The 27544-nt window shown below is 40.8% G+C and overlaps 1 protein-coding gene across 1 annotated transcript; it reads right to left on the bottom strand.

Moving 5' to 3' along the window:
- Window positions 1-24866: 24866 nt before the first annotated feature.
- Window positions 24867-27425, bottom strand: MRPL32 (mitochondrial ribosomal protein L32). The gene is made up of 3 exons (XM_015854923.2): window positions 27206-27425; window positions 26928-27109; window positions 24867-26583 (listed from the first exon to the last, which is right to left on the bottom strand). Exons 1-3 carry the CDS (start codon window positions 27321-27323, stop codon window positions 26329-26331), a joined length of 555 nt encoding a protein of 184 aa, XP_015710409.1. The 5' UTR covers window positions 27324-27425; the 3' UTR covers window positions 24867-26328.
- Window positions 27426-27544: the final 119 nt, after the last annotated feature.

Below are 27544 nucleotides of genomic sequence, written 5' to 3' on the forward strand. Positions count from 1 at the left end.
AGGTGACTACTCCATACTGAATGTGCAAACCAGCAGTAACAAACCAACAATCTTCTCTTTGACACATGTTATTTCCTGCCACAGTCAAAAAAACAAACCAAACCAAAACCATTTCTATCTCAGGGACTCTTAACTGCTTTTCAGAAGCAGTTAGGGTCAGTCTTAGTACATAAAAGCTTGAAATTGAGGGTGGCTATGAATTCAGTGCATACACATTTTAAAACATCCATAGCACTGAAAAATGGTACGGTTAAACGAAGTCATAAGCCACCAAATGTTGCATTCTGCCACCCTTATTCATAGTGAGTGAGCCAAACCCCCACATTAGGACTTTTCTTATGCTTTGACAGGTATGATTTTTCTGTTTTATCAGTAGAAATCAGGAGAATCTCCCACAACGCTGCAAGACAGTATCAGTTTCCACTAAATTCCCCATCTCCTCCAGTACTTTAGATACATTTTCTCTATATTTTTCCAGAGAGTATATAAAGTTCCAAAGATTTGCTTGGACTTTATTTTTATTTTTTTTTCCAGATTTAGATAATACATGCAGATCAGCATGAAATTCCCTGTCCACATTAGGAATAATAGTAAAACTGGATGGCTCACTCAGGATCTGCTCTACCACCTGCTAAATTGTACAGCAACCATTCCATTCGTATCAGTAAGCTCAAACTCAGCTTCTGTTGCAACTAATGTCAGGTTTGGAAATATTAGGCATTTCCAAAAGGTCACACAGATTGTGTTTGGAAGAGTCCAGAGGAAAGCTCAACAGTCTGGGCTGCCAGCTCTTTGTCTCAGCATCACAGAGCAGTATTGCACTGTGTGTAAGGGCATGGAAGCTCCTGTTTACATTGTTCAGCTCTTTGGTTTTAAGTTATTTCTTTTTTCTGCAGGCACATTCTCTTTCCCAGGCTAAAAATGGATGTAAAAGAGACAATCTCAGACTGCAGAGGTAGTCACACACGTGCAGAGGAGAGTTCGTGTGTAATTGCACAATAAGGTATGGTAGGGTTTGTAACTGTGAAAAGCAGTGTCTCACTGTGGTGACCCTTCACACTGCTGTAACTATACTGTCACTCACTCATATGCTACAATTCTAGTGCATGTGCTTTCTATCTGTGTATAAGCATTAACTTCTGTTAACTGCTGGACTGAGTGCTGCTCACAAACACCCTTCCCAGCACAGCAAATACCACATCTAGGACTGGAAGTCTTAACAGAGACTGTTGCAACAAGCTGCAGCAGTTGCCTGTGGGTGCCCTTGCTTCATGTGTGGGGCCATTGTCCTGGTACAAACTATTCCGTCTTAATTAACTTGCAGATTATATTACTTCAGTACTAGAAAAGCTGAGTTCATGCTGTCAAATACTTTTTCAAAGCCACTTCATGTTATTTGAGATAAGTTCTGAGCACATAATGCAAAACCATAAAAGTGCTTTTTTGGCATTAAGGAAGAAATGGCTAAGCTAATTCAAGGTTGTTGTAACCATCCTCAGACTGAGTTTCATCCCAGGGAAAGTTTATAATTATTATTTGTCTTTTGGAAAGAAAAAAAAGAAGAAAAAAAAGCTTATTTTAAGAAGCTAAGAAGACCTTCATCAATAGTGGTAGTCACTGTAACATTCTCCCAACAGCACGCAAATAAGAAGACATCTAGTGACTAGATCACAGAAACAGGAAATGTGGACAATTCAGTCAGACCTTTGTTCTGATACTGACTTATGGCTTGGCGTCAAGAAAGTCCAGGGAAGTTGGTAGAAGAATTTTCTTTGATTTTATTTTATTTGAGTGAGAATTTTAAACACTCTGTATGCATACTCAGCTGGTTTCTTTGTAAAATGGAGATTCTGAATACACACAGAAATCAATTGATTAACCTTTGCAAAACACTTTTCTAATATTTTTGGAAGACTGATTGATGATTACTGAATACACTAAGTTACATACATAGGAACATAGATATCAACATCTATATGTATAGACATTCTTCTCTCTGAAATATTTCCAGATAAATAATTCATGTTGTTTTTTAAAAGCATATATGCTTTCATTGATAAATAAGTAAATACTTAAGCCTACTTTTATCTGCAAGGCCGCTTTATAGCTACATGGAACAACATAAAAGACAAATATATCATCTCCCAATGGGTCAATTTCATACCCACTCTAAACCGACTTACTGCATGATGTCACCAACATGTCATCCTCTCCCCAACAATATTTTCCTGCATGTATCCATGTGCAGACAGTAGTGCCTGTGCACACTGAAATCTCACTCTTTCTTCTTTTTTCCCACCCCAGCTTTACAGACATATCTGCTCCTTCTGTAGATACATGGTGGCAGCAGTGCTTGGGCTGGCACAAAAGGGTTTCAGAAATGTGTGGTCAGGGCAGCAATGGGAGGCCAGCAGCTTACCATGAAAGTCATGGCACCACATCAACTCTGCATCAACCTCTGTCTCCTACGGACTAGGAGAGAAGTTGGACCCTTTGTATGTGGGATTTGCAATTTCTAAAATGTTATACCAACCATTCCTACTCCTCTGCTGCAAACCAGCTTCTGAGCAGTACCAGGTCTGCCTGACAACTCTGTAGCAGCACCATCCCATTTATCTTTGGTGCGTGGGAGCTTTCAGCATTACTATGTGAGATCCATCACTGAGTACAAATGCCACATGGAGGAGTGGCAACATGAGACAAGTGCAAAAGCTGTCTGTGCTGAGAGCCCAAATACACACACAGCCTTAATATAGATTTGCAAAGTGAAGTTTAAAAAATGGCTCATTTTGCCAGACAAATGAAGAGAAGTTATTCTGAAAGAAGGTGCTGTATTTATAGTAACAGGTGATATCTCTGAAAACTAACAAATCCTGAGTAGAAAATAATGCAGAGCAGTGTGACTATTAACAATAAATTTTAACTCTTTGTCAGTCAGTTCACTCAGATTTCTTTGATTCTCCTGTCAAAACAGCAGAGCAAAGCATGCTGACAGCTTCCATAAATAGCAGAGGTTTAAATATTTAATCAGCAGGCAAATTAGATGCACATTTATACAGAATCTGAGCAACTTCCTTGCTAGCTTTTACAGCAAGTTAGCTGAAGGCACTTCATTGCAGGCATCACTCAGCTCCAACATAAAAGATAAACACAAGAGCACAAAATCAAAGGCAGTAGTTTTGTCTGGAGTTTTATGTGAGGGACCAGAACTTCCCTGGTGCTTAAAACTGACTTTGGCATTCACTGATCTTGTTTGCACAATGCAGACAACTGTGTTCTCACTTTAAGAGCCGTTCTGTACATGGAGAGAATGAATCGCACAACCACAGAATCACAGAGGTTGGAAGGATCCTCTGGAGATCACCTAGTAAAACCTCCTGCTAAAGGAAGTCTTGTAGAGTACTGTGAGCTCTTGGTATAAAAAGGCAAGCCTGATGTAGAGGCTGCCACTGATTTGTATTGCATCCAAACCAGAACAGGCAAAGAAGTATCTCTCTAAGTTTCAGAAAGTGTAAAACAGTTCACAGAAGAATGGTTATTGAGAATTTTTTATTTTCCCAGCTATATCACAATTAGAAAAGAAAATTACAGAACAATGGATGGTGATAAAGGCCCAAACTGGTTCCAGAATACGTGCAGAGGTGAACTGTGAGGTCACTGAATAAGTGATATTAGCAAGAGATGACCATGACCTTGCTAGCTCTCACTGTACAAATTCAGGCACCGTCAAAGTACAGCACAGACTCACACCTGAATACCAGTTGAGCACACCTGTGAGACTTGGAGCACTGAATGAGGCCTTGGTTGAGTTGTGCTGTGGGGCTTCTAGCAGTTCTTGGTGCCAATCCAACAGCATCACCAGCCTTTTCCCTGACCTTGTCTGGCTTGGGCAGCTGGGGCTGTGCAGGGTGCACTTGTAGCAGCAGAAGCAAGTGAAGCAGGGACACAACCCCTGGAGAGCAAGGGCCAGGAGGGTCTTTTGCTGAGAGATGAGGGCATTTCTCTGCCTGCACCTGGGCAGTGAGAGACTGAGATATCTCTCTCTTGGAGTGTGTAACACCTTCTGCCCACTGCAGGGGGCAGCTTCCCAGCCTCAGTTTTCCCCACACAGCACAGGGCCAGACATAAAACTGGGCTAGGCCTGCCATGACTGTGGGCAAAGTCAGGATGATGCTGACCCCATCTCCACCAGTGTGTTAGCTTCTTACCTGAGGTCTGGGCTGCCTTTTTTCCAAGAATATCCAGAAGACCTTGAATCCCTGCTCAAATATCTCTTCTTGAAGAGATCAAGAGGATCTCTGGCAATGAGAGGTGGAAGGCTTTTGCAACACCACTGTGGGGTTCCTTTGTGCAAAGGTGCTCAACAAGGTGGCCTTAATTAAAAAACAAAGTAAAAGAATGTTCATGTATTACTGGCAAGGTACAACACTAACAAAATAAGCATGGGCCCCAAAAAACAGAAGATGGAACTCATTCTAACAATAATCCAGTCATCATAACTAAGCTAATTTCCTCTCATAGTGCCAAGATCCAGGCCACAAACAATTAACATTAGTTTAATGTTAGCCAACTGATCTATGATTTCACCTTCTCTATAGACTTAGAGTAGTTAGTCTGGAGTGAAAAACTATTTTACCTTGACTACATTCAGGTACATTCAGGTACATCCCGGATCTGAGCTAGTAAATGAGTGGTAAATTTTAAAATCCTGTTTAAGGCAAATCCAAAAGGTAAGAGAAATCTTCCCTGATGAACTAATGCCGACTAACCCAGTGCTTATATTTCTGGACTAAAACACAGTGAAAGTTTTGCCACCGTTTTTCTCTACAAGGGATTTTTTATAAGTTCACAATCAGTTTTCACTATTTTCTTGACACTTCTATCTTATGTCTTCAGAATTGTGTGAACTGATTTATGTCTGTCCTTTTTTTCATGACTGAAAATTTACTGCTTCTCATGACTAAAAAATGAAACAAACAAGAATTGCTCACTTTCTGAGCATATTCTTAAGAGACTTTTTCTTTTCCTGCATGTCTTTTCACCCAACTGGAAGCAACAATTCTTTTTAACATCTCGAATAGTTAGCAATTTGGAATCTAGAGTACAAAGAGCAACTTAATATTGTTAAGTATATAAAAAAATGTTTCTGAGAAAGTTGATTGTATCTTACAATCTATGTACAGGAATTCAACCAACCACTTTCAGTGCAATAAGTGCTTCTGCTAGATTGATACTTCAGCTTCAGCTAGATATTTCAGCTAGAATAATCTTCTATTCCTACCTATGTCAAGAGGGCTACAAGCTCCCTTGCACGTGCGGCGAGAGAGGCACAGACTCCCTTGCTGGTGCAGAATGAAGAACAGTTAGTGTAGTTGCTTACAATCTTTTATTCTTGTGCAACAACAACTTGTCACATGTAGGAGCAAGGCATGTTGTGTGTGTTTACCTCTGGCTCAAGTAACTGCTGAGCTTTTTTACTCATTAGCAAGATAATTACAATCTATCCCACAACTCCCCCTACTCTATTAATAAAGAAACTCAATCCAGAAACATTCTTTAACATTCTTTAGCTATCCAGAAGCATTCTTTAAAGTAGCTAAACTAAAATTAACACACTGAGCAAACAATGTGTTCTTTAGAGTTAGAGCTGACAAGCAAAGTGTGTTTTGTCAGTGAGAGTCCAAATCACTGATGAAAGTGCTGCCAACATGTTGCAGCAGATGATGAGAAGGATGGCCAGACCCATCATGCTTGTACCCATCTTGGACATATTCCTGTTAAGACACAAGCATAGCCTCTTCCCCACGTTATCACTGTTCAACATTTTAAAAAATTAAGAACATAGCACACTTTAGCTATTTTTCCCTCATGGATCACACCTGCACTCCCCCTTTCTAGTTTTTGTTTGCTTTTTTAATAGTGATTTTAAAAAATAATAATTGATTTCCCTAAAATTACATATTCAGAATCAGAATTATGAAAGCCAGGGAGGTTCAGGTAAAATACACAGCTGTAAATATATACATTACATTCTTAAACGCCAGAAGATATTCAGCCATTCAAATTGGATTATACAACAAAATATGAGAAAGCTTCCTACATTGACTACCTACTGCACTTGAACACACATCATTTTACAGCAAATACTGTTTTGTGATGTAGAATGCAGACATAGTACAACTTTCAAGCATACCTTCAATGTTGTTAGGCCTATCTTAGAATTTTCTGGATCACTGAACAACCGGTACAATAGCTAAAAAGTTCAGAAAAATATACTGCAACAGTGCCAACAGCTGGAATGAGTGCAAGTCCAAACACCAGCATATGCCTCTGTGGCAGCTGTCCACAGCTCCCACGCGCTGATGGCGCTGACGATCACCAAGCCTGGAGGTTTGATCCTCCTCTTGCGGTGGTGAGTTGGAGCTTCAAGTTGCTGAGCTCTGATAGCTTCCACTCCAGCGCCTTTTGTTGCACAAATTTTTCAGCAGTGGGATTCGTCAGGGCAGGCAGAACCTTTCAGTAGTCAGTGTTTGCATTTTCAGTCACTAGCTGCTGAAATACAAGAGCTCTCACCTGCTCATTATCATCTGCTTTTTCAACGAGCTCTTAAGCCTATCCAGAAATGTCATATACAGTTCTTGGGGCTGTTGCTTAATAGTAACAAAAGAATGCCTTTGCTTTCCAGCTGCTGGTACAGCTCGGAGAGCAAGCACTGCCAAACCCTTAACATGACGTAATCCCTCTGCGGCAATTAGCACCTGTAGAGCTGGGGTGGAGAAATTTCCCTCCCCAATCAAGGCATTCCCATTTACATCCCAAAGAAGGTTTCTCTGCAGCTGTCATGAGTTTTCAGTTGCCTGAATCTGTGATAACCCCCTCCATTTCAATTCCCACACGATGTCATGCAAGACACTACACGATGAAATCTTCCACCGTGGTTTGGGGCCACAACAAGAAGGAAATCCCTCAACATATCCATGTCTTCAGCTTTCCCAGCCTCCCACCCCTAGAAGGGTGTTGTTTAAGAGCTGCCAGCTCTGCTCCATTCTTTTGTCCTGAGAAGAATTTCCCAGGGGATCCTGTTCAATAATTCCTTGAACTGCCAGAAGTTCACTGTCCTGAAATTCAGAGTCCTGACTCTTTTCTTTGCCAGGATCCAAGATCACAAACTCAACCATGGTATGGTCACTACAGCCAAGACTGCCTCCAGCATTAACTGCTTTAATGATCTCCTCTGCATTGTTGAATGCCCACAGCACTTAGTCACTAGATATCTAAAACATGCCTAGGCCCCATAATGACCCGCAACTTACTGTGAATCCGCCTGCCTCATCTGTTGATCTCAAACTGGGAGGCTGTATTTTCCACACACAGATCCCCCTGAATTACCAAGGATGTGCACAGAGAACAACACAACTTCCTTTTCCTCAGGGATTTAGGGCATTCATCCAGAAAGCTTTGTGAATTAGCACACAGTTTTGGACTTAGACTAATAAACTTATTTTCTCAGGTAGGGAAAGGTTCCAAATACACAGCTGACATGCTAACTGTTGAGTACATGGAAAAGACAAACTACCAGTTCTTCCTCTGGCCAGTTACTGAGACAAAGCTTGCTTAGATATTCCAGACTTCTGCTAAAGTTGGGATAATAGTTGATAGACAACAACAGAAAATAGATACTGCAAACCTTATTTGTACAAGGGTCTGAATATCCTCCTTATTATACAATTAAGGAGAGCAAGTGCCACATGAAAAAATTTTTCAAAGAACATAATCATAGAATTATATAATGGCCTGGGTTGAAAAGGACCATAATGATGTGTGTGCCCCGGTGGCGCAGTGGTTAAGGACGCCGCCTTGCAACACTGGGGCCCGGAGTTCGAATCCCCCCTGTGGCGCAAGTGGTAGAAGTGCTGCTCTGCTACACAGAGGCTCGAATCCCGGGGGCTGGACTCGATGATCTCTAAGGTCCCTTCCAACCCGCACGAGACTATGAAACTATGAAACTATGATTACCTAGTTCCAATCCCCTGCTGTGCACAGGGTTGCCAACCACTAGACTCGGCTGCCCAGAGCCACATCCAGACTGGCCTTGAATGCCTCCAGGGATGGGGTATCCACAACCTCCTGGGGCAACCTGTTCCAGTGCATCACCACCTTCTGTGTGAAAAAAATCCCCCTAATATCTAACTTAAACTTCCCTTGTCTTAGTTTAAAACCATTCCCCCTTGTTCTATCACTATCCACACTCATAAACAATCATTCTCCCTCTCTCCGCTCCTTTAAAGTATTGGAAGGCCACAATGAGGTCTCCCTGGAGCATTCTCTTCTAGCTAAACAAGCCCAATTCCCTCAGTCTTCCTTCACAGGAGAGGTGCTCCAGCCCTCCTCTGGACCCATTCCAAGAGTTCTGCATCTTTCTTGTGATGGGGGCCCCAGGCCTGAACACAGTATTCCAGATGGGGCCTCACAAGAGCTGAGTAGAAGGTCATAAAAAGTCCCCTAGTAAACTAGCAAGGTTAATGTGCAAGGAACCAGCATAGTTGTTGCAGAAAGGAACCAGGTCAAGACTCAAACTCATGGGTACTCCAGGGTTGATTTTATTAACAAGCTCAGTGCTCAGGTGAAACATGCATACAGAGCTTGGGTCACTCCTAGTGAATGACAATCAAGCCTTACAGAGGTCCTATATTTATATGATTAGGTAAACATTACATCATTTATGTTATTCATTCTTGTGATTAATCAATATATCTTCAGTCTTTCTTTCCTGCTGTGTTTCATCCTAGGCCCAGGCTTCATGCTTCACGTGTTACTCTTCTTTTGCACTTGTCCAAAAATTCATTATCTTCTTTCATCTGAGCCATCCGAGCTAGACCAGTCCATTCCATCTGTCTTATGGTTAAACTATACATTTTAACTTATTAACTACTAAACAGTAATGTCAGCACTATTATTGTCTACCTCTACTGTTTTATAATTTCACAATAGTCTAACACCCCTACATGGGCCATGGTTCAGGGCTATACAGGGGATACATGAGTAGCATATTGGTTGAGAAATTTACCATTTTCCCTAACAGTAGTCCTTGAACATATACAAATATCTGTGGGAATCAATGTGACTTTGCTTCTGCTTAACCAGCTCAGAGATTAATTTTACTCTTGCAAACAAATAACACTATGGGAATCAATATAAAACAAAAAGAAATATAGAGTACAAGATTGATCATTTGTACAAAATAACCCCACTATCTGAAAGTGAGCGTCTGAATATTCAAGAAAAATGAGTTGAGCAAGAATGTGCATTTGCATCGAGAAAATCCATTACTTATTCAGTAGCAAATGCATTAAAGATATCATCACAAGCAGTACTGTTGCCAAGTACTATTAAGAAGTTGTGCTTTCAGTCAGGCTGCTGCTCATAATTTATTAAATGAATGCCTCTCTTTTCATTCCAGCAAAGATTGATTCCCAAGATGGTGAAGTTAAGTATGACTGGGTGATTTTTTTCTGTGGGACAGCTTTCCAAACAACAACTTCTGTTTGCTTCATACACTGGGAAAACCAGTGCCTGATGTTGATGCCCATAGCACAACACAGGTGTGCCACCCCTTAGCACAGTCATTCCCAAGCTTCATATGGGACATGAGGGAGTTCATCTTCCTTTGGGTGCTGCAAAAGCAGTAACTTTCTCCAAAAGCTCCAGCTGGTGTGCTGTTGGTCTGTTCACTGACACTGCCAGAGAGCTGGAGGCTGACAACTCCCAGAGAACATCACATCCAACCTGGGTCCCTCTAGGTGCACAGCACAGCCCAAGATCCCCACACCAAATCCAGAGAACATAGCAGTGTCTCTTCCTATCCCACACAAATTTTATTCCTGATTTCTTTTTCATATTATTTGGAACATACATAGACCAGCATACCAAAACAGCACTGGCACAAGAGTCACTACAGCTGCTGTACTATGTTCAGAGCAAGAATTTCCCTCAGCTGGAAGAGTGCATAGGCAGCTGCAACCCACTGAGCTTACATTTCTTTTAGCACCAAGGAGCCTGTGCATAATAGCATCTGGGTAACCAAGAACAGACCCTTCCAAAGATAACAACCTATCATTTCCAGTAACTATTTCCACAAGTTTTGTTACTCATCTTCACATGGTAATGTACCAAGGTCCCCAAGTAAGAGGGAGTACTATGTTAGCAGCTCTCTCTGTCTTTCCCAGCTGATTAACCAACTGGGTTAATTTCTCTGGCATCCTAGACAAATCAAGGATAAATAACATAGCACATGGTATCCATGGAAGATGGAGGATTGCTACTAAGACCATGGGGACAGAACTCTGCACCTCTTCTCTGAATTTTGTTAGGATACACCAGCAATATCAGTATAGGAAGTCTCGAATAAGTCCCGTAATTAGCAGATACACACATGTTACTCTGCTTTTCTTCCTTGAAAAATACATTTCTGCTTTTCCAACTCAAAACACAAAATACAGCACAACAAATTATTAAACCAGAGATTTACACAGCCACATTACTTCCACATCTTTGCAAATCTAAAAATCTGACAACAGAATTCTCTAAGATCTAAAATGATTTTTTTTTTGGTCCCTCAGTTTCTATCCTTCCTTTCATCCTTCCAAAGAAGGTCAATTTTTCATGGAAGCCATATAATCAGCTCAGTTGTTTTGATTTTGCATTTCTGAGTTTTCATGATGCTGGCACCTGTGGGAAAAGTTGTCTGAATTAGGATAAGAGAAAAGAGATGTACCTCGGTGAAAAAAGAGCTGGCTGGAAGCTATATTTTGGTTTTCCTTTTTTCTATTTATTTATTTTTTAATAGAACAAAACCTCAGAGGAAACCTAAGACTTGAAAATATTACTGCAAGACTATGGGAAGCAGAGAGAAGAGGATTTTTTCTATATTTTCACTTACTGAGCAAGGCAAGAAGAAAGGGCTAAGAGACAAATCTTTCCTTTTGGATGATTTCCTTTTGCTGCTAACACAATTTTAAAAGCACTTTTTGCTATCCCCTATATTACTAACAGCCAACTTCAACTCTAATTGAGCTATGGCCACACAAATCTTTTCTCTGCAATAGCAGATAGCATCTCTGTAGTTTTCTCATTTTGCCTAACTTCTCCAGTGACCAAATGCTTACTTTTTCCTCCTAAGTTCACTTTTCCACCAATAGTTGTTTCACTCATGGGAGAAATGAAGAATTTAGGAGGGCACCTTTCCTCGTCAGCTCCCTTAGTACCTGTATCAGGAAGTTGTCATCAAGGTGTTTTAGGAATCTCATGCATCTGTTTTTTATCAGCCGTGTGGTGTTCCGTTTAATGCCTGGGAGCATCAAGGATGGCTGATGCACAGGTACCTCTCAGGTCCTTAAAGAATACATCATCAGTGTCATCATCATGGTTTGCTGGCATGTGGTAAACTCCCACAGCTTATTACAGTTTATTTGCTTGTCACTTAACCCTTACCCAGAGGCTCTCAACCTGATAGTTTTATGTCTTTCTTATATTGTATTGCCAAATTGTAAGCCCTATACAGCCCAGCCCCTTCCTCATACACAGCAATTCCTCCAACCTTGTCTGCCCTGCCCATCCCCTCTGAAGAGCCCAGAACTACCCATAAGGACAGACCAGTCACAGGACTACAGCAAGTGGCAAGTCCTGCTCTTTGGTCACAATCACCTCATGCAGCACTTCAGGCTTGGGGTGGGGCGGCTGGAAAGCTCTGCGGAAAAAAAGGATCTGGGTCAGTGCTCAGCTGAACACAAATCAACAGTGTGCCCAGGCACCTTGGTTTGAATCAGAAATAGTGTAGCCAATAGGACAAAGGAAGTGATCATCATCCCCCTGTACTTGGATCTGATATGGCCATGTCTTGAGTACTGTGATCTTTTTTGAGCCCCTCACTACAAGAAAGACGTTGAGGTCCTGGAGTGTGCTTAGAGAAGGGCAACAAAGTTGGTGAAGCTCTGGAACACAAGTCTTAAGAGTTTAAGCCATTAAGTGAATGGCTCCCCTGTACCATTTTGCTTACTGAAGAGAATGGCTTTCCTTTGGGCAAAGGGGCCTGGAGGGACTCCAGCCACCTCTTCTTCCCATGCATGGCTTCCCTTTGATGAGAAGATGGAAAGAATATCCTAAGAGGGTTGGGCAGTATTTCCACTACCCTACCCAGCTGCCTGCAAGTGGACCCACTTGAATGTGGAGCCACTGTTGTCATTGGAGCAGAATCAGTTGCAAAGCAATATGAAGGGCTCAGCAGCAATTAATGCACTGGAATGCATATGATTGCCAGGCAGCTCTACACACTTCATAGCTGAAGAAACGGGGGTTAATGACTGATGAAAAATCAGAGCCCTGAGGCATCACAGCCAGCTTGTTCTCCTACCTGAACAAATTTATTTAAATGGATGGACAATGTGTATACAGCAACCTCCAAAGATGCTTTTGGATATATGAGTAGACATCTATGCACACTCCCCCGCACACCACACACCTACTTTATGTATTGCCTCAGGAGGTGTACACCTCCTGAATGTAGTAACACTGCAGAGGTGCAGCCAGAAGAGCAATCTTAGAATCATAGAATCACATAGGTTCAGGAGCCCCTTGAAGTTCGCCAAGTCCAACAATCAACATGATCTGCCATGTCCCATCATAAACCATGTCCCCTTTGTCCCCACTAAACATGAACCCTTGGACCCCAAACACTTCTTGAATCCTGGTTGAAAACTTTTCCTCATGGCCAGCTGTTCCCCTGAGTCCTGTGTTAGTCATCCATAGGGGGAAGGGGCAAAAGCATGTAGATGGACATCTCCAATCAGTTGACCCATGTGTACCTCCAGATGTATACAAGTGTTCACAGCTGAACACAGATAAATAGGAAAGAAAAGTGCTTCTGTTTCCTGTGCAGTGACTAAATTGAAAACAATGTGCCAAGAAATTGAATAGAGTATTTTGGAACTAAGGAAAATTGAGTTGGCTGTGTTGGTATTTCTGGTGACAGCTTGCTGTGCCTGTCTACAGTACAAGGAGGTCTAAACACAACCCCTTTTCCAGGATGCTTCCAGTGCTTTGCTTTCATGCACTGTATAGATGGAAAAGGTAACACTGGCTACTAAACTGTTTCCTTGACTAACAAGAACAGTTATCCCCTCTCAGCTACTTCATAGCAACTTTGCTCCCTTTTGTTCCTGCTCTTTTGGGAAGGCCTCTGAGTAGAATACACATTTAGTGGAGTGCTTGTCAATTTTTTATTTTTTGTGTTAGATTGAGTTATAGAATGGCTTGTGTTGGAAGAAACCTTCATAAATCATCCAATCTGCCCTTCCCTCACCCTAGCTGGCCTTGAGCACTTTCACTTATGGGGCATCCACAGCTTTCTGGGCAGCTTATTCCACTACCTTTGTCCTTCAGTTTAAACCCTTCCCCCTTGATGTATCACTACAGGCCCTGGAGAATTGTATTTCTCCATCTTTCTTATAAGCTCTCTTTACATATCAAAAAACTGTAATAATCTCCATAATTTTACTAGGCACTGATGCGAGATTGATGAGCATGTTATTACTGGGGTCTTCTTTCTTGCCCTTCTTGAAAACTGAGACAACATTTGCCAGCTTCCAGTTTACTGGGACCTCTCCAGATTCCCACGACCATTCAAAACAAATTGAAACACTTCTTGCAGTGACACAAGATAGCTCTTTGAGTACCCTGGCATTAATCCCATTTGGCCTCATAAATTGTATGCATCCAGCTGGAGCAGACCTAGACAGAAAGCTCAGGCATACCTTGAAGCCTGCCTGAGGCCTGGATGGCTGTGTGTTCCCTTGATAGCTATGTCTGTGTAGCTGTCTCAGTTCCCACAGCTGAAGAGGACACAGGAGTGCAGGTGATTGACCTCTCTGTCAGGTGGATACCATGACCAGCACACAGGGTATAAGCATTATTTTAATTCACAGGTTGACAGTAAAATTAAATAAACATCTGGATATTACAAACAAAATTTGCAGTGCAACCTATACATTGAATACACTTTCCTTTTTATTCTATTGTACTTTGAATTTGTTTCTTTACTGGTTTAAATTTTGAAGTATTTTGTCTCATTATGCTCTCTCAACAATACACCCTTTCACTTCTGTCTTGTGTGTTTGTAGATTTCACTAGGGCTTCTCCCAGGCACAGAAAGTTTGGTGTTTTTTGAGTCTTAAACAAGACTAGGAGCTAGAATGTGAGTGGGATCACACTAAGATGTAGGATCAAATGCTGTGCGAGCTCTGCTTCAATTACATGGGCAAAAAAAGAAGGCTGCACAGGAGCAAACACAGGCAAAATGAATGAATGGTCCTTGTTCTACCCTAAGCCACTGTTTTACTAAGGGAAGACTGTACCAGCAGTACATTATTAACACAATCTTTCTTTCTCTCCAGTGAAAAAGAAGAACATAAAAATGAGTCAACCAAAACTAAATAAGTAGTAAAACTGATGCAGGAGAGAATGGCAGTTTCCTGAGAAATGTCATCTCCTATTAATTGTAGGATGCAAACCAGAAATTTACACATTTATGTAGTTTAAGTTTTTGATCCATAGGAGCTGAAATAATTTGAAGGATAGAGATTGCCATCACAAATTCATCATAGCATGGCTCCCAACTTTGAAATGATTAAACCCCAGAATTAAAGCAAGTATTTACTAGACTAAATGAAACCCTGGGATACTTGATTTCCACAGATGGATTATGTTTTTTCAGATACAGCAAGACAGTCAAGACTAGCCAAATTATATCTTTGTTGCAACTAAAGTCACAGCCCAGAACTATCTTATACATAGACAAAAACATTATCTCATCTCCACCTTAGATGAGCTTAATCTCTGCAGAACAGAGCCAGCTGAAATTTGTGGTACAATAGGTCAATATTTACCATAGTTATGCCTAGGGCAAATATTCAAATACAAACTCACCCCTGCTGCTGTGGAAGATAAAGAAATGGCAGATAGGAGCTTTTCTTCCCTGTAGTGCCACAAGCTGGTCACCTTTCGTACAGCTGGGTAATTCTGATGAAGACTTACTACCCGCATTCACAACTACTGTTCAGATGCATCAGCTATTTTGCAGAGGGATGGGAGCAGATTCTGGGTAATAACCTAATTTAGCTATGATGTTCATTTCATAATAAAACATAATTTTTTTTCTTTATATTTTCTTTTAGGTTAGTTGGCTGGTTTGTTCATATGTTTGTTGGGTTGGATTTTCTTTTTGCTATGAAAACGCTCACAGGCTTCCATCAACTACTGCTACTTTGATTACAACTTCAGCAATTCAGTCAGCAGTTGCTTAATCTCTCTAACTAAATTATTAAGTAGAATAGTGAAAACAAACAAACAAAAAAACAAGCGTGTCAGAATGTGAGATTGATCTAGGAATGAAGCAAGGACTAGGCACACATGTCAAGGACAGCAAGTACAGGAGCAATTCTCCATCTGAGCCTAATCTCACGTCTCCAGCCACAAAAGATTTCATTCCTATTCTCTTCACTCTTGTGTCTTTACCCCTTATTTATACTTTCTACCATCTTCCCTGAACAAAGCATTTGGGTAGCTGTGTGGAAAAATACATATCATGGCCTGAACAGGCATGTGACTGGGGAAAAAGAGCTTGTGTTAGCTTTGGAACCGAACCCAAAATGCCCTCAGCTATTGCATGCAGCCAGGAGAAACTTGTTTGTGAGAAACTGCTCTGTAGCTGTAACTAAGTATCCTTGCTTTCTGTGAATGACCTTGCTTATTCTGATACATGATGCTTTATTGTCTCCTGCTGTTTGATATCTATCTATATATGGTACAAGGGATGGTACTAAGGGATAGTGCAGATATCTCACCAGCCAGTTGCCACTGGTAGTGAGGACTTGGCAGAGGCTGACTGTCCAGCCATTCCTGGTAGCATGAGTATCTCTCTATTAAACTAATGAATATTAACTTGCCTCTATGTACATTTTTTGGGATCAATAAATTTTATAGAAAAGTGTTGGTACTTTTCTACTACAGTGGCCAAGTGACTACTTATATGCTGAATGTAAATGTCAGGTCACAAATACATTTCAAGGCAAGATCTTGAAAGAACAAGGAAAGGTGTGTTTTCTGGATCTAGAAAAGTGAGCAAGCTATCTTCAGTAGTAAGGGTAAGGGTTTCAAACAGCTAAAGAAGTAAATGAAAGCTTTTTAGAAGAAACTGTGGGAAGAACGAACATCTCACACATGGGTCAGAGATGTAGGAACAGCAAAACAGAGCTGACAGCTTCACTGGTAAAAAGGAACTTGGAAGACAAGAGGGAAAACAGATTTGGAATTATACACGAAATGGCAGAAAGAAAAGTGACACTTTTTAATGATATAATTATCCCTGTTGAAGATTTCTTTCAGCTACTAAAATGTGCATATATGTTTCCCATATTAATCCACATTTCTGGTTATTGACTTTGACAAGGTCACCCACTTGCACAAAATTTCTGAACAAGGCAATGAATTAATTAATTTCTCTGTTTGAGAACGTGTTTAACCAAAAACAGTTCTTAATATTTTAAGGCTATTTTCTCTATGTAGAAGAATATAAGTGTGAATACATAATGGAAAAATCTAGCCCCTCAAAGAATGGAGCATGCTAATTAAAGAACACCTCATCTACTGATACAATGTTAAAAAACGAATTAATTACAAAATACAGCTTCCTGCTGTCTTGAGGAAAAACAGTGCACAAATTAATTGCAAAAGTATCGCAGTCAAGTGTACAGCAAGGCAAGCAAATCAGGACGGGATAAATGCCAATCACAGGTGGAAGTCCACAACTAACAGTCTGTGGTCTCTTGCACAGCCCTGTGAGATCAATGTGCTCACAAGATCTCTGTACTTATGATGAGATCTCTGCTTTCCCTGCAGAGTACCAGTGCTGAGCACTCTCCAGCTGTTCATTTCCCTTCCCCCTCTATACATATATCTATGCTGCTGCTTTTCTGATAATCCCCTATGGTCTCAGGACTTCCTCTGTAGCTAAAATAAGATACAAAGCCATATTAATCTCAGCATAATGAGTGATGTGACAGACCTCTACATCTGTATGCTGCCACCGTCTTTTCCAGTTGATCAGAAACAGCAAAATTTTGATGCACGTATCCTTTGGCAAGCAAATGGAGGATTTGCCTTAGCACGAGCACATCATTGCTGATAGTGTTGCATATTGTTCCCACTGGAGCTGTGCAGCCACAAAGCACTCTTTTGTAGGAGATGAATTTCACAGAAGCACAATGCCCTTTTCTTTAAAGGAAAATACAAACAGGAAAGAAGAAATCAAAAGGGTTCTCAAAAGCACTTGATAAAAATCTCTACTTAAATGTCTTTCACAATGTCAGTACCCTGTAGAAATCAAAATGTTTTTTGTCTATGAAGATTTCTGGTGGGGGAACTGAGTAAGAGGGTGGTGGATACTATTTTCAGATGAAAATGCAGATAGAAGGCTTCATACACACTCTGTCAGCACAACTTTGTTGGAAAGGTACAGAGAGTCCTTCACCTCTTCTGACCATCCTGGGGACTGAATGCTAAACAGAAATTTGCACCAAGCTGTTCACCAGTTCTTGAGATTTTGCTCAGTTTGTTTGCTTTACTGGAAGAAGACAGGATGAGATCAGAAACTGTACCAGTCCAGAACTACAAACCTAAAATGGAAGAACTATGAGAATACAGTTTGACCTCTGCCCTCCATGAATTGTTTTACTGCTAAATCTGGAAGAACAACTAACCTTGGTATTTCAACCAGCTGTAGGACAGACAGAAACATGGAATCAAGCTTACCCTGCTGTAAGTTGCTTATATTCACGAGCTTACCAAATGTGAAATCAGCCTCAGGGCCACCCACAGAAAACTGAAGAATGGTATCGAGAAAATTAGTCTTTATAAAACTAAAAAGTTATTTTTAAGAGAAGCATTCAACAGTTTGCATATCTGTAAAATTCCAAATGGGGAGAAGAAACAATTAGATTTGGAAGCCACAAGGAATGCTGAGGGTCTGCATATTTTGGCAGCAGGGTAAAGAGCACAAGGAAGATAATGTGACCAAATTATTACGCAAATCTCTAAACATTCCATCGCTGCAGAAATAACTGCCTCATAAATGAAATCCAGGAAAACAGAATACCAAGAGGTCCAGGGAAAACAGTAGGTGGTAGTTCCTGCAGCAGGAACAAAACTGTCCCATCAAACATTCTCCTCACACTTCTGTCACATTTCATTGATGCAAGAAGTATGGCACACTTCAAATAGTGGTAAAAATATCGACTTCATATCCACTCCTGTAATGGCACCAAAGTGTATAAGGAAGAATTGTTTCCTGCTACTTTTCATCCTGTCTTGGCACAAATCCATGAATCTTTTATGCTGTGTGTAATTCAAGCCAACCATGGATGGTGGTGGTTTATAAGAGGAAAAGAGATGTTGCAATTTACCATTGCTCTTAACAAGAGATTTCTTCTGTGCCTTCTACCTCCTCAGGTCCTGAGGTTAGATTGAACAAGCTTCACAGGGGATACCAGAAGCTGTCCCTTAATATTCAAGAGCCACCATGAGTGGCACAGTCAGGAAAACACACAGGCCACACAGCAGCACAGATCTGCTGACACTGATTGCATACAGCCAAACCAAGATGTGGTTTGTGCTGTTCACGTGTGACATGCTTGTTTCACAGTAGTCAGGGGGAATCACTATTTTCTGTGACTATTCCTCTGAGGCTCTGAATGTAGAGCTGTTCTTAGTGTTTCTGTGTTGTACAATCCCAGAGATGTGGAAGAAATGCTTTTTGTAATGGACATGCATCAGCAGTAGGCTAAATGTATTTATTTCTTTATAGGGGATTCCTCTAGACTTTCCCATAAACTGAAGTAGGCACCAGTGTCAAATGTTGAAAACAATCTCTGTAAGCAATATCCAGTTACCTATAAGATGGACTTCTGTGTGCACCCAGTTTTTCTGTCTGTGATGTCTATATCTGCATTTTTGTGATCTTGAGAATATAGATAACTTGGACCAAAGGTTCTTGACAAAGCTCCTTGTGTGGGTGTGGAATGGGTGCCTTGAAACTGATATTTTCCCCATTATTTAGGGGAAAAGGAGGCACAAATAAATGGAGGCAATTTTCTCCAGTTACTGACAACATACTCCCTTAAACATCGTGGCTTATGGTAACCTTTTGAGGGAAGATACTCAGTGGAGAAATGTTAGCTTCTGTGACTTGAAACTATGGATTTCACTGTGGAAGTGAGAAACTTGTATCACATACAGTACATTACAGCTTTTTCTGCTCCTTGCACTTTGTATTATTTATGAGAACAACTAGTGGTCATAATTAACATCAGCTGCACATATGAAAGAGGAATTCTGTTAGGACATGGATATAGCATGCACAAAAAGTAAACCACCTGACCAATGCTCTGCATTTTTGAATTCAGCAAGAAGCCTTAATGTTTTTATATTTCAGTTCCATAAGCTGGACCTTTCATGAACACCCAACAAAACATTTATCACTTGTCATCACTTTTCCAAAATCTTTGGAAAGATATCCATATCTATGCCCTTATGTGGCTGTAGGAACAGAGATGGTGATGGAATTCTTCTTACCACCTTCATGTGGTGCTATACTCCTGATACACAGATATACAGATAAAACTCCTGAAAATCTTATTAACAAAGCTATGCTCTTGGGAAGATACAGTCATTATAATCAGGGTCATTACAACATCGATAAACTGGAAATAATTCAATTACTCTTGATCAAGAGTACATATTCTCAATTGATTGCCTGTTGAATGATAAGCAACAGATTCAGGGATCTCAGCATTTGTCAAATCAGCAAGATGAGGCAGATGCACTCCAGTGACCTGAAAGCAATGTACATCTCTTTCATCAACAAGAAAAGGATAGAAATGATTGCAGTTTTTCTTCCTTCAGAGAGAAGATGCTGTCTTTGAGAAATGATCTAGGCCAGCTATTTGCTACTGCTGTTTTTGCTGGTAAATAATCTTTAATGTTTCCTCTCCTCTCCACTTTTCCCCCCAACAAATTAACTGCTTGTGCTGTTTTAACTTTTATTTTTTTCCTATTAGATGGAATGTCTTGTCTAAATGAGGCATCTTATTCCTGAACAAAGGGAATCAAACCTGTGGAAGATGAATCTTTTACTTCTAGGAATACACTTACTTTTAGAGATCATACACTGAATACTTGGTGACAGATTCTGCTGTTGTATAATCCCATTGAAAGGAATGGATCCTCTTGTAAGGAAAGACACTCTACCACAGAAGTGATCTTTTTATACTTCCTGCAAAATTTGTGCTGTTTTTGATCAATTTCTTAAATGAAAAGAGAAAATTGGAAGAAACACTTGGAAATAAACCCAGTTCTCAGCATATTTGAACAGCTCTGGATAGAGGAGTTTATAGGCTTATATCCTAAGAAATGTTTAGATATAGAACATCTTTCCAACAGTTTACATTATCAAAATACAAACTTGTCTATTCTAATCACCACTGCAGGTGATGATTACTTATTGGTTAACCTATGACCCTTCAGAGCATAAAACAGGCTGATGCACGAAGCTTCAATTTCTTCCTATGCCACTGACTGAATATTTTGAGGAAGTTACTTGCTCTTTCTGCACCTCAATTTGCAACCAATCAATGGGAATAATGCAATTTAGTTGCTGACATCAAATGCTAACGTGAAAGTGATGAATGACGAAGGAATACTATTTACTATCCCATCCATTTCAACAGCACTGTGATCTATTTCCACAGTGTCATATACATGGGTACTTTGCCGGTAGTCACTCAGTTGCTGAGTTGCACCACAAAGGCAGGTTTCCCACAGCAACTCCTATTATGCTCTTCCTATTACACACACATTGAGAAAATGCCTCTTACTTCTACACAATCTTCTTGGTCTTAACTCTGAATGTAGACCCTCATTTTCCTTCCCCCATTCTTTTTTCTTTTTTTTTTTTCCATAAAATATTTATGGTAATCTGTCATATGCTGGACACAAAGGAGTGATGAGAAGGAGTGATTTGGGGCCAAAGAAATTTAAATGTCTCGGCATTCTCCTGCGATTCTAAAGGATTACATTCTTTATTCATTAATAATATTATCCAAAGTGCTACAGCATAGCTGGACTCATGGGCTGAAGCAATGCAATAAGATGGTTATTGGCAACTGAAAGGCTTAGTTTTGACTGCTTTGATTTCAATAAAAATGCTTTCAAGACCTCTGTAAATTTTTCATAAGATAACAGGTAGGTGATTAAGAGCCTGCCCCTCTGTTACTTGGAGTTGTGATTTCCCTTAGTAGAAATCCTGCTGAAATCAATGGCTTCTTTAGCATCATGATACAGTGGTGACCACAAAGATGAATGAGTGGGAAATTCAAATCTTAATATATTTAGAATGAACTCTTCCTACAGGACTCGTCTGTCCATTTTGAGCCTTAACACATTTCATCTCCTTTAAAAAAATATTCTGTGTATTTAACAATCTCAGATTATAAAAATGAAACATTAATCTCTCCAACAGTGTACACAAAATCCTTAGGTTCTACTGGAAATATTTAACATAATACACTCTAGACCTATTGTATAACAAAAGAAAAACACCAGAAAAATCATAAGCAGAGGTACTGTGGCACAACAACACCCACCATTCACCCTCCTAGATAGTTAGCAGTCGCCAGTCAGAGTCTTATCATCAGAAAGGCCTCACGAAGCAAGCTTTGAGACAATAAAAGAAAAACAGTTCAGTCCTTTACAATATGTAAAATGTCACAAAACTGAATATACAAGAAGTACAAAGGAACAGAATTAAAAAGCCATCTGTAATTTCCCACTATCTTATTAGGGAACCTGATAGGTACAACTGCAATTTTAAATAAACCACCTAGCAAAGAGCAGAAGTTCATAGGTATACATAAAATCTAGTGCATTAATTTTCAGTATAGATCTCACTTAATTCACTCAGAACAATGAATTATAATACATTAGCCCATGTCCCATAAAAACTATGTACTCACATTTTTCTTTGTATTTGGCAAATTTAACTTGCAAATCATTTACTCATACAGATGCAAATTTCTTAAATCTGAATTTTACTGTATCATATCACACCAGCCTCTTTTCCACCTATCAGAAAGCTACAGTACTCTGCCACCTAGTGCTTTAAAGTATACTGTGTACCTACTTCTGCCACTTGCTAGTACAGCATCTTCTACAGGACTTCGATAAACTTTTACTAAAATTTCAGTACTAAATGGAAAATTAAAGAGAAACTTGGTTTATCAAGTAGTTCTTTACTGCCAGAGATCACTGTTATATGTGTAGATCTTAGTGTAATGCAAACCTGTTTCACAATTTACATCCTTGGTTTTTTGGACATTATGTGATCTTCCTTATTCTTTCCAACACTTGGAATAGCATCCTTTTTACATAAAGTACTTAGAAGTAAACAAAGAAATAAAAACATACAGCATGTATCTAATAATGAAATTTTCAGACAAAAGAAAAAAAAAGAATTTTTTTTTTTTTTTTTTTACAAACTGCTGACAGCAGCTTCGCAAGTCATCCGTTGCTCCAAAAGTATTGTCTCCTATTTGTTTCCGTGGAAACTACAACAAAGACACTATCTCATAGAGCAAATTATCAGCTACAAAAGGCTACTTTTCAATATAGTCCCTGCCATCAGTTATGCATTTTTCCCAGCAATGAACAGAAGACTACATGCCACCCTCATAAAAATCTGCACCAATGGAAATGACCCAGTTTTACAGTTGCTATGACAGCATTCTTGCCAGAAAAATGTTGACCATGCAATCCATATTTCACCGTGCTAACATCGGCAGTCCATCTTTAGCAAGCATTGATGAATGTGAATGGATGCAATTTTTTCTGCCTGGAGTGATACAGTTACACCCGCTTGCTTCATACACATTTGACACCAGATACCATTCTGTCGAACTCCCCCTCTGTTCTGTCATATGTCACACAGAAGCAAAATGGAATGGAATGTTGGTGGGAATACACATCTCTTCTGCCTTGATCCCCAAAGGAGAAGAGTGAGGAGGAGAGGCCCTGCTGTTCTCTAGGTGGCTATATTATGCTGGAGGGCCTGTGATGTCCTTGGGACCTGGTGATGGGGTTTTCCACTCCAAGAATGAGAAAGTCAATTAGCCTCAGTCTGTCTCTCCATGGCTACAGAACAAGTGGTTGAAGGTGAAGCCAGGCCCTCCATGGCAGTGCACAAAGAATAGCTGGATATCAGTCATGCCTCCAGATAAGTAGTTTGGACAGATTTGATATCTGCAATCTCTGGAATGGAGTACTGAGAAAAAAAGCGCAGGAGCAGGGACACAGGTATGTCTGTGGCTGTCCCCCATCACTTGGCCACCATTTACGTCAAGCAGTGTGAAAGAGTTCAGATCCTACATCAGGTGAAGAGGAAAGTGAAGTGTTTATTTCCTGTGCTTTAACTAAACTACAAATGATGTGCCAAGAGAATGTACAGACTGTTGTTACACTAAGAACTAAAGCCACTCATATTCATGTTTCTGGTGACAGTTTGCTGTGCCTATGCCAACACGGAATACAGTGATCCCAATGTGCCCCTTTTTCCTGGATGTTTCCAGTGTTTTGCTTTCATGCCTTGTACAGATGCAGGAGGCAGTAGCAACTATTAAGCTGTCCAGTGGACAAACAGAGGCAGACGTTACCTAATAGCACACTCATAGCTTTTCTCCCTTTGGCTCATACTTTTCTTGTGAAGGCCTCTGATGCAGGTGGCATGTTTAGAGGATTGATTGTTTTGTGGGTTTGATTCAGTCAAGCTCAGTTAAGTTTGGATACCCTGGGGAGGATGAAGACCTCAAGCCTGCAGGGTACCAATTCCATATCTGAGCACCCACATGGTGACAATTTTTCTGTTTGCCTGACTGGAAGTTGCTCATGTCCTGGTGCTTCTTGTCCTCCCATCACTGAGTGTGAGAAAAGTCAGGTTTCATATTTCATGCTCCCAGTAGGCAGTGATAGTCAACACTCACTGCAAGAAAGACATTGAGGCCATGGAATGTGTTCAAAGGAGGGCAACAAAGCTGGTGAGGGGTCTGGAGCACAGGCCTCACGAGGAAAGGCTGAAGGAGCTGGAAATGTTCAGCCTGGAAAAGAGGAAACTCAGGGGAGACCTCATTGCTCTCTATAACTTCCTGAAGGGAGGTTGTAGTGAGCTGGGGGTCGGCCTCTTCTCTTGGGATAGGACTAGATGGAATGGCTTCAAGCTGCAGCAGGGGAGATTCAGGAAGGGCATTAGGAAATAATACTTCTCAGAAAGGGTGGTCAGGCAGTGGAATGGACTGCCCAGGGAGGTGGTGGAGTCACCAACCCTGGGGGTGTTCAAGGAATGATTGTACTGAGGGACGTGATTTAGTGGGAGCTATTGGTGATGAATGGTTGGACTGGATGATCTTCTAGGTCTTTTCCAACCTTGGTGATTCTATGATTCTATGACTCAGATACTCCCTGAGCCTTCTCAGAGTGAAGTAAAGGCAGTAAACTCACATAGCCCTAGGATGCCATGTGCCCTGGGTTCTCCCCAGCCCTGAGGCTCTGGTATGGGCCCATAGACTGAAATATTAAACTGTAAAACTGATGAACCCTACTGCTCCCCTTCAGCTTTGACTTCCCAGTCAAAAAAAAAAAAAAAAAAAAAAAGACTTAGCACTACTCACTTTTTCTATAAAACATATTCCCAAATTGAAATGTTACACAAGTCCTTGCAATGCTCTTTACTGCATGCTTTGATTCACACCTAATCATATGTGAGACTTCTAGTTGCCAGTAAATAAACACCACATTAACATATGTTCTAATAAGTTTGTCTATAATAACAAGTCTATTATTCCAAAGAGAAGTAAAAATGTCCCCTATCTTTACTTCAATGGTTTTACTCCACAGACTTGTTTAATATTTTAAAGAGAATATTTATAATTTCTTCATTTCTCATTATTAGTGATAGGAAAGGGGGGAAATAAAAAAAATCAAAGGTTTTTGAACAGGAAGAAATCAAAACTTCTATTTTACTTTCATAGAATCAAAGAATGGTTTGGTTTGGAAGGGACCTCACAGACCATCTAGTTCCAAATCCCCTGCTCCAGGCAGGGTTGCCAGCCACTAAATCAGGCACTAGATCAACTGCCCAATTTGGGGGGAGCCTCTACAGAGAGGCAGACAATAAAAAAAAAAAATTAAAAAAATAATAAAAAGTGTAAAAGGATGCTGAATATTTCCTCACCACCACAGCTCCCCAAACCAAGACAGCATAGGCCCAGGCAGTTAACTGAAACTAGTTTAAATCGTTAATGCTCGTGCGTGGCTAAAACCAAACCGAAATACAGAGCTAGCTGCTGTGACTATAGGCACCAAAAAGCCACCCTCGCTCTGTAGAGGACACAAGTCAGGAAGGTACGTTGTTCCTTGCTATTTCTGAGCACAAACTGACCATCCAGACTACAAAAGAGGAATGGTTGCAAACAATGAGCTTCAGTACTTAAACAACTTCCAGATTTCCAGTAAGTGCATCACAGTTAGTTACTCTGCTGAAGTAATCACAGCACACTCGGGGGGCATTATTTTGCATACTGACAACTGAGAGAATAACCTTCAGTCTAGCACTGAAAAAGAGCGAACATCACTTGGCAGCTGCTGTTTCACTCAAAAACAGGAGAATTGCTGAGGATTTCAAATATCAGTACTGCAGAGATATCCAGACAGATTCTATTAAAAGCAATGGAAATTATCAGATAGCCACATCCTTCCTCAATAATATTTTTTCTAACTAACAATAATTTTAGATATTTAGAAAAAAATATCTAAGACCAACAGCCAAAATCGGAAAAACAAATTTCTTTGGGAATCTTATTTTTGTATTTGTGATTGTTTTTCCTTTGTTAATAGTAATTAAAAATACATATTTACAAAAACAGAATACAACATTAACATACAAAGTAGTCACTGTACTGTACATAGAACTTCAACAAGACTGATCCCAACTTCTCTTTAATTGTTGACCACTATGACAGACATAACACCAAGAAGCACTGCCCACTGCATGCTACAGAAGCAGTGCATATGAAATGTGATTTGATCAGGCACCCCAAAAGCTCATGCACACTGAGTATCAGCATTGACTGAACATAACTATGAAAACATTCTTAACAAACACGCTCTGTCTTGCTGTTAATTTTGAATAAACCAAGATGGACGCTTCCTGGCTCTCTCAATGATCCGCTTGCCTTCATCTTTTCCGGTGGGCTTTTCTCCATCATAAAGGACTACAGTCTCTACAGTAGGAGCATTAAACGGTCCTCCTTCCATTTTACCTATTTCCTTCCGTATCTGTTGAGTCTCTGCTTTGACTTTTGCATAACAATAAGCACAAAGAACATGCTTCAGTTTCAAGTTTCCACATTCGGGGCAAACATCTATGTTCCTCTGGAAAAAAAAAAAAAAAAAGTCAAAAATAGGAAATTCTGTAATTCGAGCTAAAGCAAAAAAAAAAAATCAAAACAAAACAAAAAAGAGCAATCACAACTACGAAGCAATAAATGAAATACTGAGGAAATTCATTTGCCTTTTCAGAACTTGTTCTTCTAACTAATAACGACAGTCGTTGGTAATGCATTTCTATATCAAATGTGGATTATTACATATTACAAAGTATTTTGAAGATTATGATGTCTTTTAAACTTGTTTATAAACAAATTCCAGAACGCTTTTTCAAGGTAGTTTTGACTACCGTAACGCTTCTCAAGGGTGAGCTTATGTATCGCCATCACCTTGACTGGTATGAGCTTGTGAGGATTCCTCCTCCTGCAGCGGTTCACCTCGATGCTACGCCTTTTCTTCGGCGCCGCCATCCACAAGACGCTGCCGAGGAAGCCCAGCCCCTCGCCGCTCCCTGCGATGCCCGCTGCCGGCTCCGGCAGACAAGTGGGGGTCTGGACGGCGGGCTCCAGCCCTGAAGGGAAACGGAACTCGTTACCGCCGGCCTTCCTTAACCGACTGAGGAGAGCAAACGCGGGTCCCGGCACCACCCCCGCCCATCTCGGCCTACCCCACAGCGGGCTCTGCACCCCGCAGGCTGCCAGCAAGCGGCCGCGCTCCAGCCGCTGCCAGAAGCGCTGGATAAGAACGCGGACTGACGGCACCATGTGCAGCAGCATAATCGCCATGCCCGCAGGAACAGCAGGAGGAAACCAGGGGCCCGCAGGCGCGCTCAGCCTTCTGGGAAAGCGAGTGCCTCGAACGCGTCACAGAGTAACAACAACGGAGATGGGGACTTGGTCTCCCAGCAGCCCTTGTGGGGAGGCGGGGAGGGGATCGCAGACTCTAACTCCCGGCATGCCTCACGGCGGGCATCCCGGCCAACCGCCCCCCTCGCGGGCTGGGCGCA

This window comes from Coturnix japonica, chromosome 2 (genome assembly GCF_001577835.2).
Source record: "Coturnix japonica isolate 7356 chromosome 2, Coturnix japonica 2.1, whole genome shotgun sequence".
In the NCBI taxonomy this organism is placed as follows: Eukaryota; Metazoa; Chordata; class Aves; order Galliformes; family Phasianidae; genus Coturnix; species Coturnix japonica.